Genomic DNA, 13,358 nt, shown 5'->3' with positions numbered 1-13,358 from the left:
GGGAGCGTTCGGCTGTTCTGCGGATGCAGCTCGTGTCCGACTGCACCGGTTGTGGCCTTGGGAGGGGGATTGGAGGTAGGAAGATGCTCTCAGGTTTGCTCAGAGTCCTCAGAGCACCCACAGCTCCCACTGGGAGAGGGAGGCTCGTTCCCTGGGGGGTGCAGGACCCCCGCTAACCATGTGCCCCTCAGTACGTGCTCGCTGCTTGCCGGACAGGCGGGTGGGAGCCGCTTGAGAGGCACAGACCAAAACGCAGCGTTTCCTCTCACTTCACCCTGCCACCGTCTGCAGGATGGAGTCCACGAGTTTCCACCACCACCACAGACCCTAAACTTTGGAACGCTCTTTTCCTGGGGAGAGCTTCCCTCCCCAGCTTCAGAAGCAACTGCTGAGGTTTGGGGACCTGGAGGGGTCAACCCTCCCGATGTTCCTGCTTGGAGCCCCAGGACCACGTTGGCCCGGGCAGCACCAGAACGACGCTGGGCCCTGCGGGACGTGGCGGTTGGGGTCAGTGGCCATCGCTGTCGGTTGCTCTGCACCGGCGGCTGGGCAGCGCTCGGCGCGGTGCTGGCACACGTTCCGGCCTGGCGCTTGCCTGCGCCCGTCTGTGCCTTCCCCATGGGCAGGGGGTATGGATGGAGGTTGCTGCCTGCCTGCTCCTGCCCAGGCTCCTGTGAGTGGAGTCTGACCTGTTGGCACACGCAGGGCGCGGAGCGTGGTATCTCTGGGATTGCCAGGCAAGCTTTTCTCACGCCACTTCGGCACCGGGGCTTCCAGCAGGCTCTCATCCTCCTTATCTTTTTGGCAGGAAGAGAATGACTTTTATTACTATTATTTAATCTTTTTTAAGCCCAGGCTGCAAACACGGCTCTTGCACGCTGCCTGGCGCACCCTTTCGCGCCCTGGCAGCATGGCAGGGTTATTTACATTGCACTAATGTACTCATGTCAGAGTCTCTTGAAATGCTGTCTATTATGTGCGAGGTTTTCCTCCCGGGGAATCCTTTTAAGTATTTGCTGGCTTTGCTCACGTGTTAGCTGAGCATAGGAAGAGTTCCCTTTCTGAGCTCGGCGCTGTGCTCATGTCTGTGCGAGTGGCTCGTGCTTGGTTCTTGCCCAGTCAGTCAGTTTTTCACTGCATGGAGCTTTTCTGCGGGAAAGAAGTTGGACAGGAGCCTCCATCCTATTGAAAATCAGAGGAGATGAGGGGCTCTGAGAAATGAATTTGCCACGGCTGAGCTGTGGCTGTCACCTGGCCTCGTGCCTGGAGCTCTCCCAGCCCGGCTGGGTGCCCTGGCCAGGCCAGGGGTTTGCCTGTGTGTGGGACAGCTTGAGCTGAATCTGCAGCCTTCGGTCACCTGGATGTTTGCGAGGATCCAGCATCAAACGGTTCATTGGTCGGGGGGTTCAGGGGGGTCTCAGATCCCTCACCTCAGTGCACCGGCCCGGCGCTGGATCTGTCGATGGCACGGCCCTGCTTGGGTTCAAACGTGTCTTGAGTGAGCTCATTGTCTGCAAAGCCTTTGCTCTGCTCTTGCTGCGGCGCTGGTGTGGGACACGGCCAGGAGACAGCAACAGGACCTTCCCCGTCCAAGCTGCGCCGGGGCTCGACTGCTGGCACTGCCGCCCGTCCCGCTCCCAGCTCCTCCTGCCCGTCCCCTTGTCACATCCCCCCATGTCTGTGTCTCCTTGGGCTGGTGCCAAATCGACTATGGGCTGCATTTACAGGAGGAAGAACTGTTTTGTTTTGGTTTTTTCCTTTTTTTTTTTTTTTTTTTTTTTTTCCCAAGTGGTTTTTAGAGGTTAAAAATTCATGTCTAATTCAGCTCCTTGGGGTGTACCACAAGCTTGTCACATGTAATAAATTGGCTCATTTATTAGTGCGCCAACACAGTCAAAAGCAAACAAAGTGGCTTGTAGATTAATCCTGCCTTGTTTGTGATACGTAGTTTGATCCAGGTTCTTTGCAGGGGAATAATGGACACGGCAGATCAGTTTTGACTGATGAACTGTGTGCTTTATCTCAGTGCCTTCATTCTTTTGGCCCATATATTGATACTACTTAATTAACTCTTAATTTGCAACTATTTGGAGCCCAGATAGCACTGTTCAGCCCTCTGAAAAACAAAAGCTGCAAAGCAGTACCTGGTGAGCAGTTCTCCCAGGAATCATCTGCTGGGTGCCCTGGACTGGTGCTGGGAAATAGAGGAAACCCACGTCCTCCATGGCTGCAACAGATCCTGGGAGTCCTGAGCTCCGTATTATTCCTCACCCTGGAGGAGCCCATTGCCCCAGTTCCGAGCCAGTCGGCTAACTGGAAACATACTGGAACGTGTTTGACATGCAGCCTGTGTGCAGGGGAGTGATCTGGCATCTGGAGCCCATTAGATTTCCGTTCTTCGGACACCTCTTGTGCAAGAAGGGGCACGCATGTGTCAGCAGCCTGGAGTTAGTCACTTTGCACAAAACAGACAAAGGAAAGGGGATGAGGTTTTCACTGTGGCAGGTTGGGGAACCTTTCTGCCAGGGTACGGTGGTTGTGTGCTCTTAGCTGGGGCTTTTGTGGGCTGCTCTCACCGTGGGAGCCTCCTGCCCACCACTGCAGCAGCATCAGTGTGCTGGATGTTGCGGCTCATGGGAGGTTTCCTGCGGGGCTTCAGTTCTGCAAAGGCTTTGGTGTGCTTGGGAAGGGGATGTGCGGGGCGGGGGGCAGTGCAATCCCACCCTGTCCCGGGGGCAGTGCCCCCGCGGCTGTGTCCTGCCAAAGGGGCTCGGGCTGAACCGGAGAAGGCTCAATTTGAGAGGAGCCAGCCCCAGGCTTTAACCTCCGTCTCCTGCTAGTTATGCCAGCTGCACACTGCAAACAGGGGCTGGGGCGCAGGGATGGCAGTGGGAGGGTGGGAGATGAGGCTGGGGCAGATGAGGCAGTGGGATGGTGGGAGATGAGGCTGGGGGGGATGAGGCTGGGGTGCAGGGATGGCAGTGGGATGGTGGAAGATGAGCTGCCGGGCTGGAGGCAAGAGCCAGGGCTACCCTCGCCTGCCCTGGGGTGTTTGTGGTCCTGGCGTTCCTCCCCCGGGGTTCGCAGTGTCCCTGCCACAGCCACATGTGCTGCCGAGCGCCTTCAGCCCCCGCAGGAGCAGCACCTCCGGGCAGCATGAGGATTAAGGTGAAAAGCAGGTCTGGTGTAGCTCAGCAGCAACAGCTCACTGGAACTGAGTCCTCGCTGGCCGGGAGCGCGTTGGGGCAGGATCGGTGCTGGGTGAGGGTGTGCTGGCACACGGGGCGCTGGGCTGGACCCTGCAAGCTGCGCGTGATGTAACTCTCCTCTCCAAGGAGGGTTTAAGCTTATTTAGGACAAACTTCACTGGCGGAGTCTTAGATGAAGGTGACTGCTGGTCTCAATAGCTGTCTAAAATGGGACCGTGCCTGGACAGAGCGCTCAGTGTGTGACGTGCTGCAGGTGCCCTTCTCGTTGCTCGCCCGGTGCTTCGCCTGCTGCGAAGGACAGGGTGGTCCGTGGGGAGCTCAGGGAGCTATTTCTGCTACCGTCCCCACTGCCGACGGGACGGATGTGCTGCCTGCCCTGCTGATGTGAGGGCAAAGCATAAACAGCCACTGTCTCCCCGTAAAATGGGATTTTAGTATTTTGCTGGTGTGCTGCTGTTGACTCAGCAGAGATGGATTGGTGGCAAAACGCTGTGTATTCAGCCCTAAAGCGGAACTTAGGTTTGGGGCCAGGAAGGAGAGGAGAGCCTGCAGTGGGGAGTTGGGCTTTGCAGAGTTCTCTGGTCTGTGTGCCACGCTGGTGGGCCACTGACACTGAGCCTGCGCTGTGCCAGTGCTGTGCCGGGGCTCGCCGTCAGCGTGTCACCCCCAGGCAGCTGCCTTCCAGCCTGGGGTGAAGCAGTGTTGGAGCCAGGACCTCGGCGGAGGTTTTAATGGGGTTTAATTGATTTATGGTGTATTTTGTTGTTTGTCTCAATGCCATGCTCTTTTCAGAGAAGCTTAAAAATAAAGCTTTGCTTCCTTTGTAATTTTTCTAGTTAATAATGGAGATTAAGTCTTCTTGTGTTGCGCAGCCCTGGTTCTTAGCAGCCCCCTGCAAGCTGCCTGCACAGCGGCCTCTTAAAGAGCGTGTTGGCACCCAAGGGAGTGCTTGGAGCGGAGGGGAACTGGGGCAGCTGTGATTGGGGTGCTGGACACTGCCCGACCCCACGCGCCCCCAGCCCTCAGCTGTGTGTCTGGGCAGCCTGGAGTGGATGTGACCCATGGGAGCTTGAAACAGGGAGTCTGGGGCTGCTGAGGTCTGGGGTCACCTTCCTGCTGGGACCCCAGCCTGTCAACCTGGCTCGTTCCTGGGGGTGGGCACGTGTCCCCTGGCAGCAGTCCCTGGGGCTGGGCAGAGGGTCCCCATCCACTCCAGCTGCCCTGGGTCTTTTTCCTTTTTGCACGATGGTCCTGCTCAGGCCACACGCTGCTGAAGTAATGGAAAAGGGAAAGTTCACTCCCAGCGGGTCATGCTTTTCCTCCCCAGAGAGCAGTGCCTGCAGCAGTCCCTCCTGCTTGGAAAGGGAAATCCAGTGTCCATTAATGAGCTTCCTCCAGGGAGAGGTGGGGATGCTGGAGGGGGTAGAGCGTGGTTTGAGCCTGTTTTGGTGGCCTTTTCTGGCCTCAAGCTGCTGTGGGAGCTGAGAGGATTTGTGACTGGCCTTGCTAAGTGGGTGCTGCTTTTGCTCTGAGGCACATACTGGGCAGGGGAGTCCAAACCAAGGAGGCTTTAACATATGTCTGGGCAGAGAGAATAAAAGCATGTTCACACGCTTGCTGCTGGTGTGGTGCTTGCCTGTTCTTGGCTACTGCAAAAATGTTCCCACGAATGTCCTGGGTAGTGTGAGGTTCCCTGAACCCCTGCGTCTGCCTTTATCTGAGAGGTGATGTGGGCGCTGCTGGAGAGCCACAGCAGAGCCATGTGGGGCAGCCGAGAGTTCCCTCGAGGTTTTGGGTGTTTTCTCCAGTTGATGGGGTTGCAGAGCTGTCACGCTCTCACTTTGGTGACAGTTCTGCCTTTTGCTGTCTTGCAGGTCCTCAGAGCAAGGTGTCCCGATGCCAGCCCAACGAGCACAACTGCCTGGGCACGGAGCTGTGCATTCACATGAGCAAGTTGTGCAATGGGCTCCATGACTGCTTCGACGGCTCCGACGAGGGGCCACACTGTCGGGGTAGGTGACTGGGGGGGACGGTGGTCAAAGAGGGGCTGCAGGTAGGGGGGGACGCCCCGCAAAATACTGCCTTTGCTTCCTTTCCTGCTCTGCCACGGTAAGAGTCACGAGGGTCCCCATTTGTCTCCAGTTTCTGGCTGTACAGTGTGATCCCCACATTGGTTTTGTTTAATGGTTTTGCACTGGTGCCATCACGCTCGGTCTCAGTGCTCCCCTGTCCCGCCCGAGCGCAGCGGGTGCAGGGCAGCTCAGCACCAGCCTGGCCGGTAGCAGATCCAGAGATTAGCCAGAGCCGCTTGCAAGTGAAATGCCCATCATTCCTGAGCCTGCAGGCCATTAAATAGCTGCATTGTCTCCTGGGTTTAAAAGCTTGGAGGGCTGGGGTTCTGGATCAGATAAAAGATACCAGTATGTTTTTTTCTTAATTTCCAGGAGCTTTGTCCCCCCTCCTGGCCTGTCCCTGGTTGCTAATCCTGCTGGAAAACTCTCTCTAAATCAGTGTGCGCCGGCTTGCTGGTGCGCAGATTAGTCGCTCAGAAACGTGTGTCCTGAGCTGACCCCGGGAGCTGGGTCTCTGCAGACTGGGCGAGCAGCAAGCGTGCTTTTCTGCCTCGCCTGGGGCCGAGGGCCCCTGCCCTGCTCAGGTGTGGGACACCCTGCCCCGAAGGGCTCCCTCCAACCGGCTCCAAGCTGGGACAGGTCCCCTCCGCTGCCCTGCTGCTGCAGGAGGAGCCCCGGGGAAGCTTCTGCAGCTGTGCCCGAGCTGACAAATAATATTTCAGTAATAGTTCTCATTACTTAAGTGGGATCTGATTTTTCACAGTTGGGCAGCATGTGACCAGCGCAGCAGAGGCGAGGGCTGGCTGCGGGCAGGCCTGGTGTCAGGACAGTTGCTGCTCGCAGGTTTGGGCACGTCGGGGACGTCAGCCCTCGCTGGTGCCGGCATCCCCCCTGCCCACCGGCTGGCAGGAGGAGAGCTGGTGGTGCCGCCTCGGGGGAGGCATTTTCTCGCAGCTGGTTGCCAGCCCCAGCTCGCCTCTGCCCAGTGCTTGGGGAGATGAGCCATCACCCCGGTGCTCCAGCTGCTGCAGCACCACGCTGCCCCGTTCTGCCGCCCTTCGCGCCGAGCTCTGCCCGGGAGGTTTGTCCCGCAGAGGAGTGAGTCCCTGCAGAGATGCAGAAACACGTTGGGGAGCCTTCGCTGCCCTTGCAGACATTCACAGGGGTGGAAATGCCATCAGAGCCTCCGTGCTGAAACTCCCACTGTTGTCCTCCTCCTGCAGACCTGGCACTTTTGGGGAATTTTCTTTTTTTTTTCTGGACACATGGGGTGCTTTAGCTGAGAGATAAGAATCTGAAATGAATAGCCGGGCCTGCCAAAGCCGATAAACCTCATAAACAACTCAGCTGTGCCCTGCCTGGCTTATTAAACAGTTCCACGTGCAAGGGGCAGGATCTTTGCAGTGCCTGGGCGCTGCTCCCCCTTCCAGCCCCGGCTGCAAAAGGGGATGTAGAGAGGGTGGGATGGTTTTGGTTTGGAGAGGCTCGTGGCTGGGTGGCTGTTGTTTTCCCTCCATTGGCAGATTTGCTGAGACGCAGTTTAGCGCCCTGCAAGCACCCAAGTGACCAGATCAGGCAGGGCGAGGAGAGGAGGGAAGGAAGCAAAACCTAACATACACCAACCCCCCAACAAAGGGCTGAGAGCACACCCCTCACAGCAGGCTAAGGAGGCCCGTGGATAAATGGCTTTGATGAAGTTGGAAGCAGCTGCTGTTTATCAGCAAAGTGGGGCAAGCAGCCCTGGCTTCCCCCTGCCCATTGGCAGCGCTGGGCAGGTGGGGGCTTTACTGGTGTTGATGACGACCGCTAATGGAAGTGAAGCCGTGGGAGGTGGTGAGCTGGGTACCCACATCCCCGGTCTGAGCTTGGCCCCGGGGCTGCCCAACGCTGGTGCTGGGGTGGTGGGTGCTGCCTTGCAGGCGGACGGGTGGCTGTGAGCTCCGGGCTCTCCGCCGTGCTGCTCCCCGAGCGCGCTGCCAGCGCCTGCACTGCAGCATCCTGGCACCGAGTGGTCCCCGGGCTCCCTGCAGCCCTCGTTAGAGGGAAGGTGCTGCGGAGAGGACGTGGTGGATAAGCTCGCCCCAAAGTCTCTCTGGGATCAGTGTCCCCGGGGATACCCCAGAGCCGAGTCCCATGCTGCTCTCCTGCATGAGGAGCACAGGGTCTTGGCTGGCTGTGGCCACAATGGGCTCCCAGCGGGAAGTGGGGGCGAGTCAGCGGCTTTGGGGGACGGCTGGGGCTGCTCACACCCTGCTCTTGTGGAGCTGGGGCTGCTCAGACTCCCCTCTTGTGGAGCAGCTGCATATCCGTCCCGGCCTCCCCTCCCTTTGCTGAGGGTCTTTGTCCTTCCATCCCCACCGGGGAGCGGGGGGGGACAGCATGAAGGCCCCCAGCAAAGCCTGGTGGGGTGACTGGGGGTCCCCTTCACCCAGCTCTGGGGCCTGGGCATCCATCCTGTCCCTCACCCGAGCATCCTTGCTCACACATCGGTGACATCCTCTCCCCTCCATCTTCCCTGTCTCAGAACAATTAGCAAACTGCACAGCCCTGGCCTGCCAGCACCACTGCGTGCCAACGCTGAGCGGACCAGCCTGCTACTGCAACAACTCCTTCCAGCTGGCCGAGGACAGGAGGAGCTGCAAAGGTCGGTGTGGGGTGGGCAGAGCTATTGCCCCCAGCGCGGTGCCGGTGGCTCCTCTGGGGCTTGGGGCTCGGTGGACCCTGACCTTTAGCGGGGAACACGGGGCTGACGGGACTGGACGGAACTCTGCCTCCCTGCTGCCCTGGGGCTGTTACGTGGATGCTGCTGCTGAGAGCCTGAGGGAGGAATATTGGGAGGGAGTAAGGAAAAATCTTTGCCTTTGTGTATGGAGTCAGGGACCATCGCTGAGCTTGTACATGCTCCCGGTGTCTGTGCCTTAAAGAGGATGCTGGAAAATAGGAGAGGGTCAGCAAGGAGGGATCAGATCAATGCGATGCCTGGAAACAAGTCTGGAAGTGAGAGATTGCAGCGGCTCCATCTCTTTCATTTATCTGAGCAGAGGTGAAAGGGGCCTTTATCAGCTCCTGCATGCACCTCTGGGGGCAAGAGCTCTCTGGAGGAGACTGCTCTTTCATCTAGCAGAAGAAAGAGCAGCATGCAAGCCAGGGGTTTGGAAGCTGAAGATTAGAGAAATTCAGAATGGAAATTTAGGTGCAGATTTTGCAGAATGGGGGGGAGGGGCAGTGGATAATTAGACCTAGAAAAGGCTCAGCTGTGAGACAGGGATTGTTCTTTTGCTGCTGTTGCTGGGGCAGACATCTGGGGGCTGCCCACGGGTGTCACAAGGTGACGTTGGCCAAGTATTCCTCTGGAGGCCATGGGGACCGTCCCTTTGGCTTGGGGATCATATCTTACCCTGCAGCTCTGCCTTGGAGAAAATGAGGAGCCTTTGTTCCCTCTTAAGGTAGCTAAGGAGAGATGTTTGCTAGTCTAAACCTTGGGGGTTTTGCCTTTTTTTTTTCCAGACTTTGATGAGTGCACCATCTATGGGACCTGCAGCCAGACATGCACCAACACGGAGGGCTCCTATACGTGCAGTTGTGTCGAAGGATACCTCTTGCAGCCTGATAACAGATCCTGCAAAGCCAAGAATGGTGAGATCCTTGATGGGAGGAGCGTGTTGCTTCCGGGCAGCTCTGCAAACTGTGGTCTCCTGCCATATGTGTACCCCTCTCTCTGGTTCTTCACTTGAGGGTGCTCTTCCCAGAGGTCTGTCCTGAGCTACCACCTCCTTGCCCGTGTTGGGCTGTGTGTCACAGTCTTGTTTGTGCTGGAGCAGAAGGTCTGGGCTGCAGGCTGATACAGCATTGCAGCCACGAGCTTCAGGTGCTCTGCCGTGACCACCCTTCTCCCCTCCCTTCCCTGCTAGAGCCCGTGGACCGTCCTCCCGTGCTGCTCATCGCCAACTCCCAGAACATCCTGGCCACCTACCTGAGTGGAGCCCCTGTGCCCAACATCACCCCCACCAGCGCCAAGCAGACCACGGCTATGGACTTCAACTACATTGAAGACACAGTGTGCTGGGTTCACGTGGGCGACAGTGCCTCCCAGACCATCCTCAAGTGTGCCAAGATCCCCAACCTGAAGGGCTTTGTGGAAGAACGCTCCATCAACATTTCCCTCAGCCTACACCGTGAGTGCCTGCTCCCCTTTGGACCTTGCTCCCCCAGTCCCCACCTCATTTTGACAGCCTGAGCATCCCCCACTGGGTGGGTGAAGCAGGGGTGTATTTTGGTAGGAGGCAGATTTCCATGGGGCCAGGCACCAAGGCTTCAGCACAAACACAGATTTCGGCTTTACTTTTCCTTCCTCCTTATTATTTCTGGCAAGTTTTGTGGTTTCTTTATGTAAATGTATGAGAAAAAACGACAAAGCGAGGAGATGGTACCTGCGGGTTCGGGGATGGCAGTTCTCATTGCTTCCTCCTGGTTTTCGCCTCACGTTCCCCTGGCCAAGCCAGGCACGGTCCCCACCCCAAGCAGTGACTGAGAACAAAATCCCAACCAAAAAGTGCCTCCCATCCGGCGGCCGCATGAGTCACTGGTGTAAGTGGCAGATGGTGGTTTCATTCCGCTTGTGTCTTCCCGGCCATAGTGAGTGTGGTTACAGCGCTGTCTCCTGTTTGGGCTTGCTGGTCCCAGTTCAGCAGTCAGAATGGGAAGGAGAGTTACTTGCTGGGGTTTCAGTGCTCTTTGACTCAGGCCCGTGCCCGCTCTCCTGAGAGCCTCTGCCCGTTGAGGGGTCCCAGCAGAAGCCGTGGGCTTCCAGGCACCTTTCTTGTGTGCTCTCGCGGGTGCAGAATAGTGGGGTTTGTGGGATCCCCCAGGAGGGGAGGTGGGTGCGTGCTGTAGCTGTACACCCAGCATGTGGGAAACTGCTCCCGGTGCTGTACCGTCACTGATTTTATCCTTTGAAACCAGAGGCCAAGTCAGTCAGGGTGGGGTTGGGGGGTATCTGGGGTTTGCAGTGCATCCCCATCAGGTTTCGCAGCCCTTGGCTTCCCTCAGTCATCCTTGCGCTGTCTTTTACCTCCTGAAGTTAGGGGTGCTTCCTGGGGGAGACTGCCTGTGGGGCACCTGGTGCAAGGTGGAGCCCCTCCTTCCGCAGAGACACGGGTGTTGTTCTGCGATGAGCAATAGCTGACCCAGCAAATTGGAGGAACGTGTACGAACTGATCTTTGCAAATGAGTAAAGGTCTCGGGTGGATCTCGGAGCCGAGGGCGTTTCTCTGCCGAGGGCGATGCTGCGGTGCCCGGCTGCCGAGGGGGAACCGGCCGAAGCCCCGGCTGAAGTGTGGGGCAGGAGCTGGGGACCCGCGGGCCCGGGCTGCGTCGGGGCTGGGGCTCGCCAGGCTCTGGCCGCTGTGCCCTGCCGAGGGTGTGTGCAGCACGGTTAATTTAAGCTTGCACTGTGTATTTTTAGGGCAGTGTGTATTTTTAGGGAGAGGCCTCACCCTTTGCTCTTGCAGGCGATAGCCTGAAATTAGGCAGGCCAGGGCTCGGCTCTGCTCTCCGCTCCCCCCCAATGGCTTAAGGACGTCTCTGCTTTTATGTGATTCTGGCTCCTCTCTCAAGGCTTCCCCAGGCTAAGCTTTGTCTCCTCGTAGTTCACAGAGGGGCAGACAGCAGCATCGTGTAAAGCTCTGGCTCCACACTTCTTCTTCCCATCAAGCTCAGCTTTAACGTAGTAATTTCCTGCAGCTGGGAGTTCCAGTTTAGTCTGTGGTTCACGCATGGCACGTGAACTGTGAGCTGCGGGTTGGCCCAGGGGAAGGGGAACTGCTGGGATTCGGGTGGGAGGTTTCGGGGTGTTCCTGAAGTTGGCCCTGGTGCCTTTCCACAGCTAGGTCCCCACATTGGGAGGGTCCTGAGCTTTTTGGGGTGCCCTCACTTGGCTGTGGGCAGCGTGTGGCTGCGGGTGCAGCAGCAGCAGGGATCGGTGACCTGGCTCTTGAACTGAAGTGGCTGCAGGAGGAGCAACCACCCCGACCATGGTGGTGAGGTGTCAGTGGAGGATCAGGATCTGCAGCCCCGGCTGCTGCCCCTTCACCATACCCAGGTGAGATTGTCAGCCTGGCAGGCTTTTGGAGCGGTTTGTTGGGCTGCTCCAGCTCCAGGAAGTTAATCTGAGACATGACCTTTTAATTACGGTCAGGAGGGGAAGGGAGCTGGTAACAAGAGTGTGTTCAAGTCCAGACAATAATAGGTGCCTTGCTTTGCTTGGCCTCCTGATCGGTTGCAGTAGCTCAGGGTGGGAAGGGGGGAATTCAGCTGACCTGGGTGGGAAAGCACCTGCCCTTGCCCTGGATGGAGGGAGCAGTCCCGTCGGCAGGGAAAGGGGGACCAGCAGCTCCTGCACGTGGTCCCCACTGCTGTTGGATGGTGGCCGCTTGCAGAGGAGCTGCGAAGGGGTCCCTCCTCCAGTGCAAAGTGTGAAACCACCTTGGCCGTGGGCTGCGGAGCACAGCCACACGCTTGGGCTCCGGTTCTCAGCCCTGAAGGCACGGGCTCGTGGCGTGGCCGTGCCATTGGCCTCCTCGCCTGCAGACTGTGCTCTGGTGGGTACGTGCTGCCTGGACAGATGCATGCTGTCTGGAGACACTGCGTTGGCAATGCCAATCCAGCGCACCTCAGAGGGAGCGAGAGCGCAGCGCCTGTGCGTCTCCTGGCAGATCTTCCTCCTGCCCGGGGAGGGGGTGATGAAGGGCCTCCATTAGCCCCCTCCACTAACAGGCTCTGAGCTGCTGCCTCTGCCCTCTCTTGGGGATGGTGGCAGAGACCTGTGGCAGGGATGCATCTTGGTGGGTGCTGCGGGTGCTGTTCGTGGCAGGTCAGGGTGCAGGGGGGGTGGGAGCGGGTTTGACCTGAGCTGCTCCTTGGCTACACGGTGCAGGTTGCTTCTTATTCCTGTTTCCCAAGGGGACGGTCCTTACACAGTTTTTCTCTGTGCGTCTGCTGGTGCGGGGCTGTGTTGGTGCCGGCACGGCCTTGTCTGGGTCTCCGTGGGTTGGCGACGTGCAGGGAAACCTCCTCACGGGGCACGGTTGGTTCACGAGCACAAACAAGTTGGAGAAATGAGTTTCCCCCAGCCCTGGGTCCGACGCTGGGGGTTGTGATGAGGAGATAATGTCACTCACTCACTTCTCTCTGTCAGGACACTGGAGAGACCTGTGAATCCAATTAGTGGTTTCCCTCTTTATTTGCTTCTTTATGGCATTATCTGCTAGCAGCAGGAGTCAGGCTTCCCTGGTGCCTGCTGCTAATGGGGCTTGAGTTGGCATCTGATGGGGGAAGACTGATGCTGAAGGGCTGGAAATTAGCAGCCCCCAGCTGTCAGGGGTAGGTCTGGGCTGGTGAGATGTCACAGCCCAGCTCTGATAGCAGCCTCGCTTCCCTGCCTTTCTGTCCCCGCTCCCTTCCTGCAGAGAGATTAGTGTCACTTGTGTTGTGGGAGATGTGTTAAATGGATGCTATTAACAGGGCTTGGCAAGACCCACTGTACACTGAAGCTTTGCTTTTCCCCTGGTCCTTGCCCTGCTAAACCCTTTTTTCTATCCACAGTCTTGAGTACCGGTGTACTTTTTCATGATGCCTGTCCCTTGGTTCCCAAATATGCTCTGCCCATGGACATTTTTCACAGGCAGTGATTTTCTCAGTTGATCTGAGCTGGCCGGTTCCCTACCCCCAGGTCTTTTTCCAGGGACACACTAAAAATCAGACTCTGGTGAAGTCTTCCATCTATTTCTCTTACAAAAATACCAGAAAACCACCTCACGTTGGAATTGAATTATTTCCCTCTGCCATCAGTCGGAGCTGACTGTGGAGGCTGGGAAACCCTGGGCACCTCTCTGGCATTGGGGTGACAAGGAGGACGCGTGGGGCTGGGGGGTGGTGCTGGTGGCCACGCTGTGTGGCCAGGGTAGCCCGTGGCTAGTGCTGCAGGCAGGTGTGGGGACGGTGTGGCCCCTCACCGGGCCAGGGGTCCAGCCCGTCCCCATCCCTGCGAGGAACTCGGAGGTGGCACTTTCCCACCCAG

The 13,358-nt window shown here is 57.9% G+C and overlaps 1 protein-coding gene across 7 annotated transcripts in view; it reads left to right on the top strand.

Moving 5' to 3' along the window:
- The window catches only part of LRP1 (LDL receptor related protein 1), an 89,190-nt gene that overhangs the window by 19,052 nt on the left and 56,780 nt on the right, over positions 1 to 13,358 (top strand). For all 7 annotated transcript variants that reach the window (XM_042796430.1, XM_042796429.1, XM_042796428.1 and 4 more), the window contains exons 3-6: positions 5,084 to 5,221; positions 7,806 to 7,925; positions 8,789 to 8,917; positions 9,193 to 9,456. In XM_042796430.1, coding sequence (XP_042652364.1) covers positions 5,084 to 5,221; positions 7,806 to 7,925; positions 8,789 to 8,917; positions 9,193 to 9,456 — 651 coding nt within the window. The remainder of the gene's footprint in view (positions 1 to 5,083; positions 5,222 to 7,805; positions 7,926 to 8,788; positions 8,918 to 9,192; positions 9,457 to 13,358) is intronic.

The sequence above is a fragment of the Tyto alba genome, unplaced genomic scaffold, assembly GCF_018691265.1.
Source record: "Tyto alba isolate M040663 unplaced genomic scaffold, T.alba_DEE_v4.0 Super-Scaffold_23, whole genome shotgun sequence".
NCBI lineage: Eukaryota > Metazoa > Chordata > Aves > Strigiformes > Tytonidae > Tyto > Tyto alba.
Note: the sequence above shows the minus strand (reverse complement) of the source record. Positions and strands in the feature narration are given on the sequence as shown.